A 23,843-nucleotide genomic window follows, 5' to 3' on the forward strand; every position below is an offset into this window, starting at 1 on the left:
TTCAGGCACTATAAAAAACAAGGAAAACTAAGAAGTTCACAAACTGGATTCTACAGCTTTTATGCCTTCATTTTAATTTCTTAAGCCCATGTCTAGTAATTTGCAGCTGGTTCATAAGTTGCATTAGGCTAGCAATGTGTGCTTATTTGCTTTTACATTCACGTTTTTTCAGTTTGGCCCCATTTACCGGGTGTGGTACTAATTGACTCAGAGAACCTTTTCATGTCTCACCCGCATGGGATCTCGCAGGCTACATGATAAATTTGCTGGATTTTTTACATGACTGGTACAACTTTCTCATACACAATTAAGATATTACTTGACGTTCAAATTTATATGGACTCTTCAAATGTTAATTAATTTTATGAAGAATCCCTCTTCGTTACTTGTAGTGTCTGAAGATGGGATTTACATCCTGAAACCCAGGTCATGTGTAAGATTTCATCCAAATAAAGGATTTGTCATGTACAACTGGAGTGGATTTATTCATCACGAAAAATTTTAGCAACAGTCGTAGATGTCCCGTAAAGAGTATATTATTTCATATAAATTAAGTAGAAAATATAAAAAAAAGACAGGTAATGAGTCACAACACATTGCTGCAGGAGGTCTTGTAACTTGTAAATATTTTTCCTCATACACGACTCACCATTTAACTAGAATAATAAATAAAACCAAAGTTACTTATTGAAGACAAGAATTGCATCAATGTTATCATGTAAAACTCACCCTGTACATTTTTTAGACAGACATGATATAAAATTTTGTTTAAATGAATATTATGTACTCTTTTCAGTCATAAATGATATATTTTTATCAATGCATCAGTTCAGCTCTCGTGCATTGCTTCCCTTCAGAATCCTTGTTTTATGCCCTTTTTATTGCCTATAAATAATCTGATAAAGTGTGTGACAGTTTTTTTTTTTTTTTTGAGAAGAAACCCAAGTTCACAGTATGTGTGTGTCACCTCTCACATGTAAAACTGGCTAAGCGTAGCCTGCAAAAGGAGTCTGCAACCAGTAACTTTCAAGTTTCAAATGTCATGAACAATGGTCATTAGCAAATATTTGTAGCCAACTATAATCATCTGAACAGCTACACATAACACTTTTCTATTCACTGTAAGTATTCAGTGCCATTATTTAATTTCAAATAATATATTTCAACACGAAAACAACAACAATATAGTAATCAATTTCACAAGCATACACCAACACTGGCGAGGGTGACAAATATCTTTTGTTAATGGATAGTATCAATAAAGTTGAGGCATGCCTTACAAGGCAATGTTCACTGGAAAACAGATTCTCTGTTTGGCAGAACCAAAACATTTCTTTGGTATCAATAACAACTTCCCCTCTTTGGTGTGCTCTGTCTTTGGACAGTAGGTACATGACTTGGCCCATTGCTTTTACCTGCATGCTCAAGTGGCGAAGTGAACAATCCAACATTTCACCTTGGAGGGATTCGAAGAGTGCCAGTAGTTTATGCCCTACAATGATGAAGAAATGCCCTTTGTGGAACTTTAAAAATGCCACAGTGAAATTTTAAACAAAACACAACTATGAGAACAGAAAAGCAAGAAAGCAATTGCTATGGCTAAAATACGAGAGTCACTGCGTACTGAATTTGGCATATAATTAAGAAGATTTTAACCAGAGTACAGAAACAAGCAGCTGTGAAATGAACAGGCAACAAACCAATACATCTAAAAGAATAAGAGGAAGTATTCCTCGGTCTGTTGCATGCAGAAAACAATCCAATTCTGGCTAGTGTATCAGGTAACAAAGTATTGAACGATCAATTTTATTTTTCCCATAAAGTGTTCAGCTGACAAGAACTGAACTATATAAACCCTGGCTTTTTCAGTGGCTGTGAAGATATCATTAATGAGGCAGGACCATCATCTGCAAATGTAGCTCTCAGTAACACAGAGCTAAAGTTAACCTTCGAAGAATGACTGAAGAGCAGAGGTCAGTGATGGTCAGATAGCTTAATGTCTTGATGGTGCACGAGGAGAACGACAGAAAACCACAGTTGCAAAGGAAAACCTGACACTGAAGAAAGAACAAAGACTTACACAGACCGAAGATGATTGCCCCTGTAATTGTTTCTGTACCAAAAAATAACTGATTACAGTATTATCGGCAACAAATGATTTGTTCCTCGGTGATGAGCATGCATTCTATGACACTGGGCAGTGCAAAATGCTATGGAGGTCTGCAGTTGTAGTCCGGTTAAGTGGAGTTCTTTAAAATTTTTAGTTCCACAACTGTAAAGTATTTTATAACACTTTCTTCTTTGTGAAGGAAACACCATCACAAAGTTTGCCATAATGTACAGCTCCACACCATCCTGCACTGAGACACTTACTGAAGTGGCTAAAGGAACTGTGAGCCACATCTCATTTCGTGATTCCCATTTGGCTTTATTAATTGCAAACATGGGTCATGGCTCAACTGGTGGAGGGGGTGACTCACCACTGTGTCTGTGCCTTATATAACGCTGACACCTACATGTTTAATGGTATGCAACTAAGCAGTGACTCAGAAAATGCAAGTTTCAACCAGTGACTCACTTTTATTGATACAATCCCAAATACTTAAGCTCATGAAGGGCTAAACTGTACTATTTAGAGTACTCACAGGGCAGTATATCCTTATAACGGTTCTTCTTGCGGTTTACTTCTTTTTGACCTTCTGAACAACAGTACTGTTCTGATGTTTTCAGAACTTCACTGAAGAGCTTCAGTTCCTGTAACAAATTTTTGGATTAGCTTTATAGTTTGGAAGAGAGAAAAAAATTGGTGTTTAGGTCAAGTTAATTCATACAGGAACAAGAACGCATTTCCACAAATTTAGCAAACACAATGATAACAGTAGTCACTAATCTACCAAAATTTTAGAACACACTTAAATTCTTAAAGTTAATGGGAAAGGGACAATGGCAAGAATGCACATGAGACTGGATAATTACTTGCACAGATTATCTTTGTCCAATAGCCCATGACGATAAGTTGGCTTTTTCAGTTGTAATCGTACCAAAAAATTTAAATGTAGCTCCTTTGTGAATTATTGCATATGAAGAATAATCTTTTTTTACATAAGATTATGTATATTTTTACACTTTGAAATCTACAATATTTCAAAGGAAAATTTTACGCAGTGTACGAGTTTCTTAATTACCTTCAGGTAAAGTAAAGTGTTAACAGCTGTCTCTAACCTATCAATATTCATGAAGTTAGTAGCTGTAACCAGGAAACAGATGGTTTCCTCGACTATAGTGTATATGAGAGGATGCAGCTGAGGACCAAACACTATATATCCTTTCTTCTGGAAGTGCTTGTTCTGCAAGGTCTGCAGAAGAGGTCCTGTGCAGTTTGCAAGGTAGGAGACGAGGTACTAGCGGAATTAAAGCTGTGGGGGTGGGTCGTGTTTGGGTAACTCAGATGGCAGAGCACTTGCCTGTGAAAGGCATAGGTCCCGAGTTCAAGTCTCGATCTGGCACACAGTTTTAATCTGCCAGGAAGTTTCACAAAAACTGACAGCGGCCGGGAGAGTGGTGTGCCGACCACACGCCCCTCCATACTCACATCAGTTGACACCTAAGGGCTGAGGACGACACAGCGGCCGCTGTCAGTACCGTTAGGCCTTCAAGGCCTGTGCAGATGGTGTTTTAAATTATTTCTGTACATTATCGTTTTTCTGGTATTAAAACTCATGTTAAGATTTCCTACTCTTTGGAGTACGGATTCACTTTCCAGCTTTTCGAAAGACAACAGCATCCTTGATATATTTACACTAACATTCTGGAAGCCACTGAACAGTGGATCGTGGAGGTTACTTTGTGCTACTGCTGGTTGTTCTCTTCAGTATTTCACTTGCAAATGTAGCAAGGGGAAAAATGACATTTTTTATGACACTGTATGACCCCTAATCTTCCTTATTTTGTTCTTTTAGTCCTTATACAAGATGAACATACCTGCATCTTTCTTTCCATTTGCTTGGGACTACTGACAATATGCAAAATTCACAATAAATGCAAACTATGGAAGGGTCCAATGCCACAAAGTACTCTCTGTAACATCAAAATAGTATTTTGTAAGGACCTGGCATGTTATTCATTTTCAACTGGTTAAGCTCATTTTCAACATCAGGGATGTTAGACCATCCATTTGAGCGTCTGTGTGGCAGACAGAGAATGGTAATACTGTATATTCTTCCTATGCGAATTATTTATTAGGTGCAAAATTTAACACTTTAGCTTTCCTTTTACTGATTATTATTTCCACTCCAGACTTGTCAATGAGTGACTGAAAAGGAAATTTCGATTCACTTAGTGGTTTTACATAGAACCAGAATTTGTTAGGGTTCTTGGAATGATCTTTCACTATTGTATGATGGAGTTGTTATACAGGTAGCTGTCCTCATAAACATACCGATATCAACTACTTTTGCCTGTCAGCATTTCTGCATTCTTTTTGAACTGAGAATGGTATAATTTCTGTTTCCTTAGCACTTGCCAAATGTTGTTATTAAACCAGCATGTGCCTTTGCCATCGTTAACCTTATGCAGCACATACTCATTGAATGTGTGCTGCACAAGTTTAAACTTTGCTCACAATTCCTCTACTTTCATCACATTCAAATTAAATGATATCCATCAATTCTGTATGAAGGATGCTAATGTCTATGAATCTGCTCTCCCACATACAACAAACCTCCTTGCCTTCTAGATGCCAACAGTTCTGAATATGAGCAGTTAATAAAGCTGTGTGCAGATAAAAGGAAAATATACCAAGGTACAGTAAAAGCCCATTAACCCAGCATCACACAGTCCAGCATGTTCAATAATCCAGCATTGCTCACACATACTGACTATTTTGGATGTGTTTGGCAGAATTTAGTTACATTCGGCAATGGTAAAGAATTTCAAGTTGTGTAGTGCCAACAATTGTTTCAGCCATCTGTCAGGCAGCTTTTGTCTTGCACCAATTGTCTATAGTGACTAAAAAGCATTAATATAAATAAAAAGTAGTGTTTTAAAGCGTAACCATGATTAGTGCTGTTCTATATCACAATTACAGTAATGCTGTGTATTGATGTGGGAATGTTTTCTCAACCAAACACCTCTCAAAACAAAGTGGAAGTAAAACGCAAATATCTTACGCTTACATTACAACCAAAGTTTGACATCTATATATATAGACTGTTGAAGAACCAACTTTATATTCTTCCATAATCCTATTTCTATTCCCATCTTGCTTAATCTGATTAATGATAAACTTTTGTTGTATTGTAAACGTAAGATATTTAGTTTCTCTTGCACTATATATAAAAGTCAATTTCAAAGGCTTGCCTCACAGACAGTGGCAGTAAAAGACAATGAATCAAAAAAGCTTTGAAAAAGCACAAACTACATCAGTTTGATGGAATTTTGTCCAAGTGGTTCTGTGCCAAAAGGTCTGAAGCAAAGTCTGTACCTGGACTGATGATTATGGACAAAGGTAAACAGTTGCATGATGTTATGATTAAGCAATGAAGGTGGGTGGGGCATGGAAGGGTTATGGGGAGGGAGGGAGGGAGGGAGGGAGGGTGAGTGAGTGAGTGAGTGAGTGAGTGAGTGAGTGAGTGAGTGAGTGTGTGTGTGTGTGTGTGTGTGTGTGTGTGTGTGTTGGGGGGGGGGGTGGGTTAGGGGCATTCAACAGAAACTGCTGTGTCATCCGAACCAGTCACAGCCAGGGCAAAAGCACCAGAGGTGAAAAGATGCGAGCTGGTACCAGTGTCATAGAGGCTCGCCATTTGCGCGAGTTCCACCAGTGCCATGGGTGACGCTGAGAATGAAAATATCAACTTCACCTTAGCCAATTGCCCTGGCCAAGTACAATCTGCCAATGACCAGACAACAACAAAGAGAAGCCTACTTGGAAGGCAGAAGAGCAGCTCTCACCCACTTGGTTAATCATTGTCCAGGGCGTCATCTAGTGAACTCTTAGAAGTGAGCAGATAGTTGTTGCAAATTGCATTTGCTATATACTGTGCCCCCCATGGGCCATGGATCTTGCCGTTGGTGGGGAGGCTTGCGTGCCTCAGCAATAGAGATAGCCGTACCGTAGGTACAACCACAACGGAGGGGTATCTGTTGAGAGGCCAGACAAACGTGTGGTTCCTGAAGACGGGCAGCAGCCTTTTCAGTAGTTGCAAGGGCAACAGTCTGGATGATTGACTGATCTGGCCTTGTAACAATAACCAAAATGGCCTTGCTGTGCTGGAACTGCGAACGGCTGAAAGCAAGGGGAAACTACGGCCGTAATATTCCCGAGGGCATGCAGCTTTACTGTATAATTAAATGATGATGGTGTCCTCTTGGGTAAAATATTCCGGAGGTAAAATAGTCCCCCATTCGGATCTCCGGGTGGGGACTACTCAAGAGGATGTCGTTATCAGGAGAAAGAAAACTGGCGTTCTATGGATCGGAGCGTGGAATGTCAGATCCCTTAATCGGGCAGGTAGGTTAGAAAATTTAAAAAGGGAAATGGATAGGTTAAAGTTAGATATAGTGGGAATTAGTGAAGTTCGGTGGCAGGAGGAGCAAGAATTTTGGTCAGGCGACTACAGGGTTATAAACACAAAATCAAATAGGGGTAGTGCAGGAGTAGGTATAATAATGAATAGGAAAATAGGAATGCTGGTAAGCTACTACAAACAGCATAGTGAACGCATTATTGTGGCCAAGATAGATATGAAGCCCACACCTACTACAGTAGTACAAGTTTATATGCCAACTAGCTATGCAGATGACGAAGAAATTGAAGAAATGTATGATGAAATAAAAGAAATTATTCAGATAGTGAAGGGAGACGGAAATTTAATAGTCATGGGTGACTGGAATTCGAGTGTAGGAAAAGGGAGAGAAGGAAATGTAGTAGGTGAATATGGATTGGGGCTAAGAAATGAAATAGGAAGCCGCCTGGTAGAATTTTGCACAGAGCATAACTTAATCATAGCTAACACTTGGTTTAATAATCATGAAAGAAGGTTATATACATGGAAGAACCCTGGAGATATTAAAAGGTATCAGATAGATTATATAATGGTAAGACAGAGATTTAGGAACCAGGTTTTAAATTGTAAGACTTTTCCTGGGGCAGATGTGGACTCTGACCACAATCTATTGGTTATGACCTGTAGATTAAAACTGAAGAAACTGCAAAAAGGTGGGAATTTAAGGAGATGGGACCTGGATAAACTGAAAGAACCAGAGGTTGTACAGAGTTTCAGGGAGAGCATAAGGGAACAATTGACAGGAATGGGGGAAAGAAATACAGTAGAAGAAGAATGGGTAGCTTTGAGGGATGAAGTAGTGAAGGCAGCAGAGGATCAAGTAGGTAAAAAGACGAGGGTTAGTAGAAATCCTTGGGTAACAGAAGAAATATTGAATTTAATTGATGAAAGGAGAAAATATAAAAATGCAGTAAATGAAGCAGGCAAAAAGGAATACAAACGTCTCAAAAATGAGACTGACAGGAAGTGCAAAATGGCTAAGCAGGGATGGCTAGAGGACAAATGTAAGGATGTAGAGGCTTATCTCACTAGGGGTAAGATATATACTGCCTACAGGAAAATTAAAGAGACCTTTGGAGATAAGAGAACCACTTGTATGAACATCAAAAGCTCAGATGGAAACCCAGTTCTAAGCAAAGAAGGGAAACCAGAAAGGTGGAAGGAGTATATAGAGGGTCTATACAAGGGCGATGTACTTGAGGACAATCTTATGGAAATGGAAGAGGATGTAGATGAAGATGAAATGGGAGATACGATGCTGCGTGAAGAGTTTGACAGAGCACTGAAAGACCTGAGTCGAAACAAGGCCCCCAGAGTAGACAACATTCCATTGGAACTACTGACGGCCTTGGGAGAGACAGTCCTGACAAAACTCTACCATCTGGTGAGCAAGATGTATGAAACAGGCGAAATACCCTCAGACTTCAAGAAGAATATAATAATTCCAATCCCAAAGAAAGCAGGTGTTGACAGATGTGAAAATTACCGAACAATCAGTTTAATACGCCACAGCTGCAAAATACTAACACGAATTCTTTACAGATGAATGGAAAAACTAGTAGAAGCCAACCTCAAGGAAGATCAGTTTGGATTCCGTAGAAATACTGGAACACGTGAGGCAATACTGACCTTACGACTTATCTTAGAAGAAAGATTAAGGAAAGGCAAACCTACGTTTCTAGCATTTGTAGACTTAGAGAAAGCTTTTGACAATGTTGACTGGAATACTCTCTTTCAAATTCTAAAGGTGGCAGGGATAAAATACAGGGAGCGAAAGGCTATTTACAATTTGTACAGAAACCAGATGGCAGTTATAAGAGTCGAGGGGCATGAAAGGGAAGCAGTGGTTGGGAAGGGAGTAAGACAGGGTTGTAGCCTGTCCCCGATGTTATTCAATTTGTATATTGAGCAAGCAGTAAAGGAAACAAAAGAAAAATTCGGAGTAGGTATTAAAATCCATGGAGAAGAAATAAAAACTCTGAGGTTCGCCGATGACATTGTAATTCTGTCAGAGACAGCAAAGGACTTGGAAGAGCAGTTGAATGGAATGGACAGTGTCTTGAAAGGAGGATATAAGATGAACATCAACAAAAGCAAAACGAGGATAATGGAATGTAGTCGAATTAAGTCGGGTGATGTTGAGGGAATTAGATTAGGAAATTAGTCACTTAAAGTAGTAAAGGAGTTTTGCTATTTGGGGAGCAAAATAACTGATGAAGGTCGAAGTAGAGAGGATATAAAAGGTAGACTGGCAATGGCAAGGAAAGCGTTTCTGAAGAAGAGAAATTTGTTAACATCAAGTGTAGATTTAAGTGTCAGGAAGTCATTTCTGAAAGTATTTGTATGGAGTGTAGCCATGTATGGAAGTGAAACATGGACGATAAATAGTTTGGACAAGAAGAGAATAGAAGCTTTCGAAATGTGGTGCTACAGAAGAATGCTGAAGATTAGATGGGTAGATCACATAACTAATGAGGAAGTATTGAATAGGATTGGGGAGAAGAGAAGTTTGTGGCACAACTTGACCAGAAGAAGGGATCGGTTGGTAGGACATGTTCTGAGGCATCAAGGGATCACCAATTTAGTATTGGAGGGCAGCATGGAGGGTAAAAATCGTACAGGGAGACCAAGAGATGAATACACTAAGCAGATTCAGAAGGATGTAGGTTGCGGTAGGTACTGGGAAATGAAGAAGCTTGCACAGGATAGAGTAGCATGAAGAGCTGCATCAAACCAGTCTCAGGACTGAAGACCACAACAACAACAACAACAACAACAACATATACTGTGCAGTTGACCAATGATTATTTGTATTTAGCCATTTAGGGCCTTTTTGTGTTATATTAATGCAGTGTTGCAGACTTAATTATTCAACAAATCACAAAGATAAGTAAACCTTTCAACTCATTTGTGTGACTTCGTTACTAATTTCTTAAGAGTGTTGTAGAACCTTCATTCACCTATCCTGTTAACTGACCCTGGGGCGTAGCTGTGTAACAGTGGCAGGGAGAAATTGTGGCAGGGAGAAATTGTTTTAGCGGTGTACTGCACCAGAAGTCATTTCACAAACTCACAAACTCAGCCTACCGTAACAACAGGGCAACTCAGCCTCCACAGCAGTAGTGACAAAGCTTTTCAAAACTGACGATGAGGATTTACAAAAGAAATGAATATGGTGAGAAGCAAGAAAATGCAAGAAAATTGATAAAGATCAATCTGAGATAAAATCATATTCACACACACCCATGATCACCTGCACAATCACAGCAGCTCACATCATGGAAGACAGCATTAAAATTTTTCAGGTGTTCTACAACTATTAAGTAAAACTGAAGAGGACAAGAGGAAAACTACAATAAATTAACAGCAATATGTGGCTGGCTAACCACTTGCAAAAAACATGGATGAGCCAGCTACCCTGATAACACATTACAAACATAGCTCTAAAATTTTAGGCAACAAGTTGGACAATTTACAGAAGTTTAAAAGTTGTACAATTTGATTGTCACCTAAAATAGACAGTAAATCTGTCAGCAAGTGACCTGCCGCCCCTTGACCCCAGAATAAAACACAGTCTAGTAAAATGTGGAGCACTGTGATCTGTACACCACAAGCACCACATGTTGGAGGGTCGTCTCGTTGGAGCAAGAAGCCACACATCATAGGGCTGTGGCTTATGCGAAGACTAGTAAGGAGGACCACATCCTGACTACACGGCTGGAAGGCGGCAGACCACGACCACATTGTGGATTTTCAGAGACACAGCTACTCACTTCCAGCTACTCTTCTTCCCATTGACGCGACTCTGTACCTCAACAGCAAGGTGACAGCATGCAAGTGGATGGCACACTGAACTAACTGAGGATTGTGACATACCTCCTTGGCTGCTACATCTGCTCTTTCATTCCCCGCAGTTCCCCTTGTGCCCAGCACCCAGCAGTTTTCGTAGCTGGAGATGGGTGTCTAGGTTGTCATAAAATAATGTGTTCAAAACAAACAAAGGAGTGCAGCCTCTCCTGTATTGCGATAAATCTAACATTACTCTTGGTATCCACAGTAACCAAGCTGGCAGGCAGAAAAAACCCTGGAGTTGGGGTTGTACATGCTCCACATCATGTGGCTTCAGCAATCACTGCACACAGATCCCAAACGGCCTTGCTGCTTGAGAACCTCTTAAATAATAGAACCCAGAATGTTGTCCTTGACAGCGAGTGTTCATCAGAGACAAGGATATCGTCAGGAGTGCCCCAAGGAAGTGTGATAGGACCACTGTCATTCTCTATATACATAAATGATTTGTTTTGTTTCGTTTCATTTTAGGGCACAAAAACAACTAGGGTAATATGCGTCCACATCAAATTATAGAAAACAAAGACAAAGAGAGAAGTTAAAAATGACTACTCTTCAATCCCAATCAATGGAAGAGAACACAGCGAAAAACAGGGACGTGGAGAAAGGTCTAAAAAAATATGCCATAGAGAAACGGAGATTCAGAACTAAAAATTAAATGGCCTTCGCCTTTTTGATACAATGGATAAAAAGAAAAACGCGGCTGACAGCCAATACATTGTTTGCTAAAACGGCCGATAACTCAGATGACAAACACAAATGGGAACATAAGCAGTTAAAGAAAGAGCATTCCGTCAGGAAATGGCAGACAGTGAAAAGCTGGTAACAGTAAGCACAAAGTGGTGGGGGAGCACCACTTAACAGATGGCGATGGCTGAGGAGACAGTGCCCAATATGCAACCAAGTTAAAATGAGTCAGAGATGCCTGGCAGGAGACTGGCCATTATAGGGTTAATGGCGATAGCAAAGAAGATGACTCTCAGGACGGAACCCTGAGGCACACCGTTTTCCTGTATAAAGGTGCCTGACAAGGCAGAACCCACACGTACCTTGAAAACTTAGTCTTTTTAAAATTCCTCAAGGAAATGGGCAGGCGGCCACGGAAGCCCAATGCGTACAGAGTACGGAGGATGCTAGTCCTCCAGCAGGTGTCATAGGCCTTCTCCAAATCAAAAACCACAGCCACAGCCTGGGATTTCCATAGAAAACCATTTATGACATGTGTGGACAAAGTGATGAGATGGTCAACTGCAGAACGCCACACTCACAATCCACACTGTGCAGTGGTTAGTAAATTGCAAGACTGGAGCCACCATAACAGCCGGGTATGAATCATATGTTCCAACACCTTGCAAACACAGCTCGTGAGAGAATTGGGGCGGTAGCTAGAAGGAAGGTATTTGTTCTTACCGGGCTTAGGTATGTGTACGAGAGTGACTTCATGCTGGTGTCTGGGAAACGTTCCCTCTGCTCAGATGCGGTTGTACATATTAAGCAGAAAGTGCTTGCCCACAAGAGAAAGGTGCTGCAACATCTGAATGTGGAGAGCGTCTGGCCCTGGGGAGGAGGTCAGGAGGAACTGAGAGCTTGATCTACCTCCCTCATAGTAAAGGCGACATTGGACATTGTAGCACTCACAATTCTGAGAAGAGAAGGGTATCGCCTGAGCCTCCTCTGCTCGTTTCCGATGGAGGAAGGCGGGTTGACAGTGTGAAGAGCTCGAGATTTTCGCAAAATGGCTGCCCAAGGTGTTGGAGACAGCAATAGGGTCCACGGTGACATCGTCTGCTACTGCCAGGACGGAAAATGAGGAATGGATCTTAGACCCAGAGAACCATCAGAGGTTGGCCCACACAAGAGGAATGTGTGGAACTGTTAAAAGAACTAGTGAATGAAATCCAGCTAGCTGTTTTGCTATCCAGAAGAACGCAGCAACACTGTGCATGCATCTGTTAATAATGAATGCCGTTTGCCATTGTAGGACAATGTTTAAAAATGCTGATAGCATTGCGTCGCAACATGCCTCAGTTCACCAAGGGACCAGGACACAGCGTGGTAGAGAGGAATGGAACATTCTGTGGCAGTAAGGATAACCTTTGTAAGATATTCCACCTAGTCATCACAACTGGGGAAATGTTGTTCTTCAAAGGTTGCCAGGGAGGCATGAAGCCTCCAGTCGGCCTTAGTAAGCTGCCACCTGGGTGGGCACGGAAGTGGGATAGGAATCAGCAAATGGATGGCACATGGGAAATGTCGCTTGTGTATGTGTCAGAGAGAGCGGACCACTCGAGACAATGGGCAAGCAGGTCAGTGCAGAAGGATTGGTCCAAATGGGAATAGGTATGTGTGGAGTCTGAAAGGAACCTAGGTGCTCCTGTGTTAAAGCAGAAGAGGTTAAGTTGATTAAGAATATCAGTAAAGAGGACACCTCTCGAAGAGGTTCTGGGAGAACCCCAATGGGTATGGTGGGCATTAAAATCACCGAGCAGCAGAAAGGAGCGAGGTAGCTGCCCAATAAGCAGGAGGAAGTCTGCCCTGGTGACATTGTATGACGGAGGGGTGTAAATGGTACAAAGGGAAAAGGTCAAGTGAGGAAGGAAAAGGTGAACTGCAACAGTTTGAAGACAGGTAGTCAGGGAGATGGGCTGACAATGAATGCCATCCTGTATGAGCAGCATGACTTCCCCATTAGATGGAATGCTAACCTCGGGGGAATGTCAACATGGATCAGGAAGAAATGCGAGAGCTCAAAGCAGTCGTGAGGATGCAATTTTGTTTCCTGAAGGCAGAGAAAAAGTGGACGCTGCGATTCTAAGAGCAGCCATGAATCCTCTTTGTCGGATCGAAGGCCACGACCATCCCATTGGAGGACAGTCATGATGAAGAAAAAATGAAGGGGCACCACATCGGCAGCTGCCGAATGCCAGCCTTCAAAGACTCGCTGCTACAGGATACAGAGGCAGGAGGCTCCTGCTCCATAAGGTCTACAGAAGCATCGGCATTCTTCTGCTGCAGGCCTGCAGAGTCCAGGGCAGAAAAACGGTTCGCGGTGCACACCGGTGACACAGAGGTTGGCTGGGCGAGGGCATAACATGGCGGCACCATCGAAGAAGATCTTTGAACTGGTGAAGGAGAAGACCGTTTGCCTTTGTTTGGCATCTTCAAATCTTTCCAGCTGGTAGAGGAAGACTCAGGTGTTGGTTGGCTGGAGGGACGTATGAAGTCTTCAAGGGAGTATTCCTCCTGTCCTTTCCAGCCTGCCAGATGTGTAGCTGGTGACTCTGCCCCATGGGGTGAGAGTTTGGTGGCTTGCAGCACAGCTGAAGGAGACGGGGAGGCTATCCATGATAATGGGCAAATTCACTATTAGAATATATGGTCTGGCTGTGATAACTTCATAACCTTCCTTGATCTTTGACAGAAGATCCACTTGATCAAAAGTGAGAAAGAGTGTGTGTGGGCACTAAGGAGACACCTACTTTTTTTCATCATCCACTGGACGGCAATGACACCTTGATCAGAGAGGTACATTTGGATTTTTGCCTCAGTCAGACCATTGAGCAGTCTAGTTTAATTAACACCATGGGAAGAACTCAGTATTCAATGAGCCTAGACACAAACAGGATAGGCATGGAGAAGCGAAGCTGCAAGCAGTTGTGCTTGAGAATCAGAAGCAGTCTCCAAAAGTAAACTGCCATTGCGTAAACAAGAGCAAGATTTCACAGACCAGCAATTGCATCAACACCTTTCTGAATAATAAACAGATTTACGGCTGTGACGGACTGACCACCTTCAGTACGTGAAACCATGAGAAACCTCGGTGCAGCTGGGAGGGTCTTTGAATCGTTAGCCTCATTCCATTTACGTTCCATAGCTGCTGACTGAGAAGATGATTGGCTCATTGCAAGAAAATCTCCGATGATTGCCAGTGGCTCTGATGGTGAGCTCCTTCCAATTGGGGACCCCCTACAGAAGAGGGCAAACCTGACTTAGGTGATTGTTCACACCTCAGATCACACCTCCCGAACACCTAACAGAGGGACCAATCGGCAATTTGGGAAGGCAGCAGCTCAGCCAATCACCCCTCCCTGGGCCTGGTTTGTACCAGGGGGGATGTGCAAACCCTACGTGTCAACTTGGGGCTGGGAATTACACATTACCCAGTCACTTGTTCCATGTCAGATGCATGGACCAGCCTTCAGGAATGCCCAGGGAGGAAGAAAAAGAGGAAACTCAAATGCCGAAGCGGAGGAAAGATACAAAAAGGTGAAAGAAGGAAGAAAAAAGGAACAGTGGAGAGTATTCCGATACTGACTACCGAAAATGCAGAATACATTTCCAAAACCAGCCCAGACATGTTCACCAAGGCATGGAGGGAAAAAAAAAAAAAACAGCAAGAGCATAGACATTCAGCGTGGAAGGGAAAAGATGCTGCAAAGGCTGGGGCCTCGTGGTAGCCAACCACGAACCCGCCAAAGAACAGCATGCCCCCTGGGGGGATGTAAATGACTTGGCAGACCGTGTGAGCAGCAATCTGTGGTTGTTTGCTAATGATGCCGTGGTGTACGGTAAGGTGTTGAAGCTGAGAGACTGTAGGAAGATACAAGATGACTTAGACAAAATTTCCAGTTAGTGTGATAAATGGCAGCTACCCCTAAACGTGAAAAAATGTAAGTTAATGTGGACGAATAGGAAGAACAAACCTGAAACGTTTGGATACAGTATTACTAGTGTCCTGTTTGACACAGTCAAGTTGTTTAAATATCTGGGCATAATGTTGCAAAGCGATATGAGGTGGAATGAGCATCTGAAAACTGTGGTAGGGAAGGCAAATGGTCAGCTTCAGTTTACTGGGAGAATTTTAGTAAACAGTTCACCTGTAACGGAGATTGCATATAGGACACTGGTGCGACCTATTCTTGAGTACTGCTTGAGTGTTTGGAATCTGTACCAGGTCGAATTGAAGGAAGACATCAAAGCAATTCAGAGGTGGGCTGCTAGATTTGTTACTGGTAGGTTCGAACAACATGAGAATATTATGGAGATGCTTCGGGAACTCAAATGGAGGGAAGGCGATGTTCTTTTCGAGAAACATTATCAAAAAAATTTACAGCAACGGCATTTGGAGCTGACTGATGAATGATTCTACTGCTGTCAACCTACATCTCACATAAGAACCACAAAGATAAGATATGAGAAATTAGGGCTCATGCAGAGGTGTATAGACAGTCAGTTTTATCTTGCTCTATTTGCGAGTGGAACAGGAGGGGAAAGACAAATAGTGGTACAGGGTATCATATACCACACGGTGGCTTGCGGAGCATCGAAGTAGCTGTATGATATGGACAAGCAACAGAGGTGTATAGACAGTCAGTTTTATCTTGCTCTATTTGTGAGTGGAACAGGAGGGGAAAGACAAATAGTGGTACAGGGTATCATATACCACACGGTGGCTTGCGGAGCATCGAAGTAGCTGTATGATATGGACAAGCTACACTATGGTACACAGCTGAATTCTGAACAACGAGGAACTTGCATGCCTGACACACCATGAGGAGCTGCCGCCAGATGGTGAGTGGCAGTTCCCCAGTCTCAGCACAGAGACTGGGTAAGGGCTGGTCCTATAAGCACCTGTGGCCAGTCTAATTCCCCTTTGGTGATAGTGGCAGTAATCTTCAGATAAGAAGGCCTCACTGATCCATATACTGGGGACCCATAGTCTAGCTGCAATCACATGAAAGCACTATAAAACTGGAGCAGACGCGCCCTGTCTGTTCCCTAAGACATGTGGCAAAGGCACTTTCAGATGTTCAGTGCCTTCTGGGTTCTGGCTTCTAGGTCTTTCAGGTGTGGTAATCACGAGAGTTTTGAGTCATATGGGAAAAAAAAAGTCAGACACATTAAAAATTCAATGAGACAATTAAAATGCACTCACACACAGACTCTTATATGCAGAAAACTGAAATCCTGTGCAGCCCGCTCCTCTAACCTCTGCCTTGTAAGTTGCAACTGATGAGTCACTGTTCTAACACTGGACGAGGAATGGAAAACTGCATGATCATCCACAAATACGGAACACTGCACAGGACTCCTTACTGTAGAAGGTTATACTTAAAATACTGCCCTGAGGAACACCATTCCCCTGCACAAAACTAACTCGGGACCTAAAAAACGATTTAGATAGGAAGGGTGGTGTGAAAATGAGGAAATGGTCATGAAAGCCCCATTCGTGGAGCTTCCATAGAATACCGTACTGTGTCTCCAAATAGTGTCACATGCCTTGCTGATGTCAAAGAATACTCCAATACAGTGATGGTTACGTAGGAAAGACTGCTGTATAGCCAACTCCAGCAGGGTCAGGATGTTAACAGTGAATCAAAATCTCTTGAATCCACACTGAGAGTGGCTAAGGTGTTGCCTGACCTCTGACCTTCACACTAAATGACTGTTAACCATTTGTTCCAGGGTCTTTCCTACACTGCTCATTAAGGCGATGTTCTAGTAACTACTGGGATAAGTTCGGTTCTTTCCTGGTTTGAAGAGAGGTATATTGCCTCTCTCAGTGAATTGGGAAAGTGACATGTCTGCCGTATAAAATTAAACAGGAAAAAAGGATTTCCTTTCAGACTCTCGGAGAAAGGGCAGTTGTAAGACTCATCAGAATTGTTGCATCTGAAGTTGCACAGTCGCGGCAGAATGCTGGAGCCTGGCTGGCACTGGCAGTAGTCATTGCAAAATGCTCTGCAATCACCTGAGTGATGTCTCCAGGTGTTGCCTGGAGACACACCTTTTACAGCACTGCTGCTACTGGTAAACAACTCTGTTTACTGGAAATCCTCCTGGTGGCTTCCCATACTTTTGTAGAACAAGTAGAATGGTTGATAGAATCCAGGAACACTTGCAATGCCCTTTTCTTGCCCCCCTTAATAATGTATCAAACCTTGGCTCTCATGACTCAAAAAGCTGTGAAGTTGTCTCGTGTTGGGTGGTATTTAAACCGTCATAGTACCGCACATCTGATCCAGATTGCTGAGCAGCATTCATTGGTCCACCAAGGTTGCCTCCTAAGATGATCTGATGACTTTGGGATGGATAAGGCAGCAGCATGGTGGACTGCTCATGCCATGATGTTCACCCATTCCTGGACACTGCCTTGGTTTTCACACACAGCCAGCAGGCTGAACAGCATCCAGTTAGCTCTGCTGATTGTCTATTTTGGTGGCTTCCCTTCAGGTAATGCTCCATACAGTACGTGGATCCACAGTGGAAAATGGTCACTGGAACAAAAGGCATTTGCTTCCCACCGAACACAGTCTGCAAGGGCTGGAGAGCTAAAAGAGAGGTCAATGGCATAGTATGGCCCAGTAGCAGCTCCTGTGACATGAGGTTCTCCAAAACTTGACCCCTAGGACAAGTTGAGTTCGAGCCCCATAACACATCATGGGCATTGAAGTTTCACAGTAGGAGAAATGGGCAGGGCTGTTTGTCTAGATGGCCTTTGAGAGCCTCAGAGTCTATTGCACTCTGTGGAGGTAAATACGGTGAGCAGATAGTAATCCTCTGACTCACAGGAACTTCAATGACTACTGACTGTAGGTCAGTAACCAAGGAAAGTTAGGACATCCTTGCAATGGAGGGCATAGTCCCATAGCACCGGGGCATCAGTGGCTTTAAAATGTGCATCTTGTAAACACAAGCACAGGGGGTAAGCCTAGGCTAGGAGTTCCCATTCATCCACATGCGTGCTGAACCCATTCATATTCCACCGCAGTATGGGAGCCATTGATTAGGGGCCTGGACCTTCACCCTGACTCTCCAATGGGGTGGGGAACCTGCAATGGGTGGAAGTTCAGTTATGGGGCAATAAAGTTGCCCTGGGCAGACTTCACTTTCCATTATCCCCAAAGGAGACTGATTACAACCGTCAGATTGAACGACGTCGACACAGTCTGATGGTTTGCTACTTGTTTTGGCTTCCCATTTGCTTTATTTCATTGGACAGGCTTGGCAGAAACTACTGCAGAAACAGTAGAGGCAGTGATGAACTGTTTACTATACTCTGTCTTTGGGGGGGCCAGGGTTCTGAAGTACCTGCAGCTTTGCAAATGCACTGGTAAACACAGGTGTTAGTGAAAACACTTGCAACATCCATTTATGTATAAGCATCAGCTGTCAGAAGAGGCTTCTTAAGGGCTGAAATGAAAGGTGTAGTGAGTGCGGGAGGCTGCATGGCCTTTATAGATCTTTGTGGCCTCACTATATGGGATACACCTCATAGTTTTCAGCTTCTGCATTTTTTGTTCTTCAAGGAAGGTACTGCTGCCCCTACTCCAGAGAGGGTGGACTCCTGGTGCCTTCAGCCCAGGAAGTTGTGCAAAATATAATAAAATGGGTGGACAGCGGCCTGGCCAAGTCAGACTGATGTATACTTACTTTTAACAGCACAAAACTTCCAGAGCATGTGAAGGCAGGTTTCCTTTGCATAAGCATGTGGTTTTATGTCCCCCACATGGGGCAGATGAACAATCAATTCCTTTATGATTGGCCTTACCCTACAAGTGGAAAGAGTAGTGGGGGGACATAAAACCACATGCTTCTGCAAAGGAAACCTGCCTTCACATGCTCTGGAAGTTTTGTGCTGTTAAAAGTAAGTATACATCAGTCTGACTTGGCCAGGTCGCTGTCCACCCATTTTATTATATTTTGCACAGCTTCCTGGGCTGAGTCAGTTTTTAATTCCTCTTTGGGAATATCTACCAATCACTGCTGGACACAACACCTTTGTTGCAGTTCAAGATGTGGAGCTGCAGAGGAGTTTAGTTTTCCAGAGATTTGTTGCTTGTTGGGAACTAGCAGTTTCAAGCAATAGTGTTCGACTGTGTAAGCGTTTCACAGGCTTTACGGTGCCAGCAATGCCCTCTTAACCTTTTTGGATGCAAAAAGATGCCACTTCTTAAAACTGCCTTCTTTCCTCTTAACTATTAAAAACACAGTCTAACTAGCAGTATGCATTCTGTTACAAGAAACAAAAGTTGTGGAGTTAATTTCTGTGTAAGGAGGACTGGCTACATGAGCCATCTTGTCAGATTGGCTGTTGCTACTCACCAATGGTACACCCATTCCATTGGGAGTTGAAGAGTTTAAGTTTGCGGTTTTTTTCAGTCCCAAGAGTAGCTAGAGAACTAAGGGCCTACCCAGGCAGAGCCCTGCAAGCCTGAGTATGCCTTATGCAACTGAAGTGCGGCAGTTTCTCTAAGAGTTTGCCTGCTAATGACTGTTCACCTCACCAGTCATGTATCTCATTGGCACACAACACACCTTGAGACTGGGGACTTTTTTACAGAAGCTTTTACCATCCTGACGATTCGGGTGGTCAAGCCAAGAGCCCGATTTCCTGTAGCACACAATGTTCCACTGCTGCACCATACAGTGGTCACAAAACAATGTCCAGAGCTTAAGCGACAGATGAGTGGCAGCACTTACCAGACCCAGCTCAGGAACCCCAGGCATGGCAAGCCATATCCAGCAAACGAATGCTGAACTCGTGAGGGCTGTTATATGAAGAAAGAAAGAGACAAACAAGACCACTCTTTAAGGTTGTCTCAAGTACTTTCTATGTACATGGCAACAGAGTTTTGCTAAGTCAAAGATGAAATAAAAACTGCTTGTAGACTGAAATTACAGCAGAGATCCTGTGTTGGTGTGAATATGGATTAGGTGAAGTAACACTGATGTAACATTAAAATGTAGGTGGATAACAAACACAGTGTATCAACTTACAAATGATTATTACACCAGATAATATCAAGGTCAAGAAAGCTCAGGATATAGCTTTCAAGTCAAAGAATGTAAAGGAAACAACAAACAATTATGATGCATAAAAAAGACATTAATTAGGTGCAGTCACCTGGCCATATGGTGCCCACCATGAAATGATGAGTAATAATAATAAATACTCAGAATCATACCCATTCAGTCCTCGCAACAAGCTCCTAATAAAAGGCAGTTTGCCAGTGCCTCCTTCCGACCAGTAAATCATGTGCCAGGCATGTATCTGTTGCATGTGGAACATTTTGATGCTCATTTAGTACAGGGTTTCTGTGGTGTGTGTGTGTGTGTGTGTGTGTGTGTGTGTGTGTGTGTGTGTGTGTGTGTGTGTGTGTTTTTACCTAAATGAAAGGAAGCTCGAGGAGATAATCTACATGCTTGCAATTGCACCAATCAGCAGAAAACCAAGGTTAATGTCCACATATGATGAGCAGACCATAATTACAAAGCAACTGATGGCACTGGTATAATAATCTGGTACCAAAGTATAAATGTGATTTACTGAGCTAAAGCTCCAAAGTACAACATACAAGTTTATTAACTGTTTAAATTTTTTACGAGAGTTTTGGAATTAACTTCAGACAAAAATCTTACAGGCCAAGAATCAGGAAATGTGTATACTATATTACGTGCAGATGCTCTACCTATTGGTGATAAATAACTATTGTGACTTTCTTCTAGTATTAGTTTGTCTACTGAAATCATTTACAGGTTCCCCAATCCTGAGGCCTAAGTAATTTACACTATTTTAGGTTCCATAAACAGCTCTAAGACAAAAGGGTTATAGATTATTATATCTCTAATCACCTCAGATACCACTCCTCATTCTGCCTGTGTCAGATGCTATTTTATGTGAACTGTGTAAATAGAAGCGTAAAAAATAAATACATTACAAAGAAAATGTACAATTCAGTGAGATAGTAAGGGAATAATTTGCTTTATTCTATCAGATGATGTATATGATCAACTTTAGACTGAAATTAAGTGTCTGTTAATACATTTATTGAAATCTATGGCACTGATGATACATATATTGTGGCGAAAAATGTGAAACTCGTGCATTTGCAGTGAATGTAGTGTAAAACATGTTACTTTCAGATTAAACACAACTGTGAGTGCCCAAATTTTAAAAACAAATAGAATGATAAACATGTCTTGTCTTTCCTGGCATATGATGATTCTGAAATGTTCTCAGATATTTAGCCAGGTGCCACCATGCAAACAGTGTGTTATTTCGACATTTCCAGGCAGTTCTAATGGCTGATCATCTTCTGTTAGAAAGCATACTTATCTGTACTCTGAAAAGCACTAAATTCTGCCCCAATGCTGATGACCCTACCCATGCCTGATTTTTAGCAGTATGGTTGAAGAAGGTGCCCTTGTTGTTTCATAGAACGCAGCGGAGAAAATGTGGCATGAAACATACTATAAACTCACAAGGGTCATTCTGCCAAAGCCAAATGTCTCCAAGGAGATGAAGAATGTGCTGAAACACCTCATAGAAGATTCTGAGACAGTCACCACAGAAAAAGGAAATTCTACAGTCTTGCTACCACTTCAAGAACGCAAGAAAAAAGTACAGCCTATTAGAGGATAATGCCTATAAGAAAGTAGATGATGATCCAACCAACTGTGTGTAGAGGAACCCAACATAACTTCTCTAGAACATTATACACGAAAAGAGTGAAAAGACTTCATCCACAAGTTGCTGCAGCTCCGAAACATTAAGCATTACCTGAAGTCCTAAAGAAGGGATTCCACTCCATACCATCGTAAGGAACACTGGCACACCAATGGTATCACCAGTGGTATCCAACGTGTTCATGGAGGCATCTGAAGAAGCAGCTTGTGAGTCAGCAATCCAAATACCCTCAATGTTTTTTTTTTCCAGTACACAGATGATATGAGACACATTCAGAAAGTAAGTGTACTGTGATCATAACAGGTTGTGGTTTTGTGTTTTTTGAGGATTGCCTACAGTGTATGGTAGAAGGGATCCCATGGCCAGAAAGAAGCATTGCAGGAACACAATAGTACATAAACTCATGTTGCAATAACCAGTAGCATGAAAGACGTCAATATGAAATCCTGCCAAGTGTGAGCCATGTGCCACGATACACTTCCTACTCCCGAAAGGAATAACATCTACTGAACTTACTTTTTTTTTTTTTTTTTTTTTTGCAAATCAAAAGTTTATGGTGAAGGTGTAATTAGCAGAATGAGTGTGTTTAAGTGATATAGGGTGGTTAGTGGGGTCAGAACAAATGTACACGATGAACAGACAAGTGGAAGACCTACAATTTTGACCGATGAGTTGATGTAAAAAATCGAAGACACTGTTCGTGAAGACCACCAATTTACAGTGTATAAAATTTCTGCAGTGTTTCCACAGTTCACCAGAACTTTCTTATACAAGACACTGACAGACATTCTGGGATATCAGAAACTGTGTGCACAAGATGGGTCCCAAAAGAGGTGGCAGCAGCAGAAGAAAAATCAGATCAATAGCGCCCGTGAGTTTCTTGAGCGACTTGAATTGAAACGTGAGAATTTTCTGAGCTCTACTGTGACTGAAGATGAAACATGGGTGGTTTACTACACACCTGAGACAAGAAGACGGTTGTCGCAGTGTCAGCACACCAATACATTATCTGCCAAAAAATTCAAAATCACAACTGCAGGCAAAAAAATCATGGTCTCAGCGTTTTGGAAGTGAAAAGGCATAATTTTGGTCAAATTTCTGTCTCAGGAGGAGATAATCAATGCACAACAATATTGTGAGAAGCACAACAATATTGTGAGAACCTAAAAAAACTGAAAAGGGGCGAACAAACCAAAAGGAGAGGAATGCTCATGGTGCAAGTGTGCTTCATGGTTGACAATGCCCAATTTTACACAGCCTCAGTCACCAAGGTACTTTTGGACTCATTTGATTGGGGTGTTCTGTACTAGCCCCTGTATTCCCATGACTTGGCACCTTCAGATTATCATCTTTTCACCTACCCGAAGCCATACATGAGTGGGATTAAATTTTCAAATGAGGCCCTGAAGTGGGGGAGGAGCTGGCAGGAGAGTTTTTCGAGGAAGGCATAAAGAAGCTTGTGCCACAGCTCACCACATGTAGTGAGCTGGGTGGTGATTATGTAGAAAAATAGTCAACATATGTATCAACAATACCCTCTAATTTTTTTCAAATACACTTTTTCCAAATAAATATAAAAATCTAGACACTTATTTTCTGAACATGCCTTCGTAATCTGGCAACAAGATTTTTTACTACACCTGAACTTGATGTACCAAAACATCAGATTCATGAATAGAACCAACTTCTGTTTCTGGGAGTGTGAGTCAACTGTAGACCAGATGGGAAACTGAAACAGTGTTTACAGCAAACAAACACATACAGATTTGTACCTGCATACCTCCTCCTTTCATGTGCCCTCACAACAAGAAGGCAGCCTGAGCACACTAGTGTACTGAGCTTACAAAATCTCTAATCAAGAGAGTTTGGCAGTAGAATTGCAGAACTGCTAGGCAGTTTTCTCAGAGGAACAGTTCCAACCACCTTCAGAGCCAATGAGTCTTTAAACTGAAGAAAGCTAG

General features: G+C 42.1%; 1 protein-coding gene across 1 annotated transcript in view; it reads right to left on the reverse strand.

Moving 5' to 3' along the window:
• LOC124722110 overlaps positions 1-23,843 on the reverse strand; it is a 127,035-nt gene that overhangs the window by 88,631 nt on the left and 14,561 nt on the right. Inside the window, exon 2 of the mRNA XM_047247312.1 lies at positions 2,646-2,754. Coding sequence (XP_047103268.1) covers positions 2,646-2,754 — 109 coding nt within the window. The remainder of the gene's footprint in view (positions 1-2,645; positions 2,755-23,843) is intronic.

Source organism: Schistocerca piceifrons, chromosome X (genome assembly GCF_021461385.2).
Source record: "Schistocerca piceifrons isolate TAMUIC-IGC-003096 chromosome X, iqSchPice1.1, whole genome shotgun sequence".
Classification (NCBI taxonomy): Eukaryota; Metazoa; Arthropoda; class Insecta; order Orthoptera; family Acrididae; genus Schistocerca; species Schistocerca piceifrons.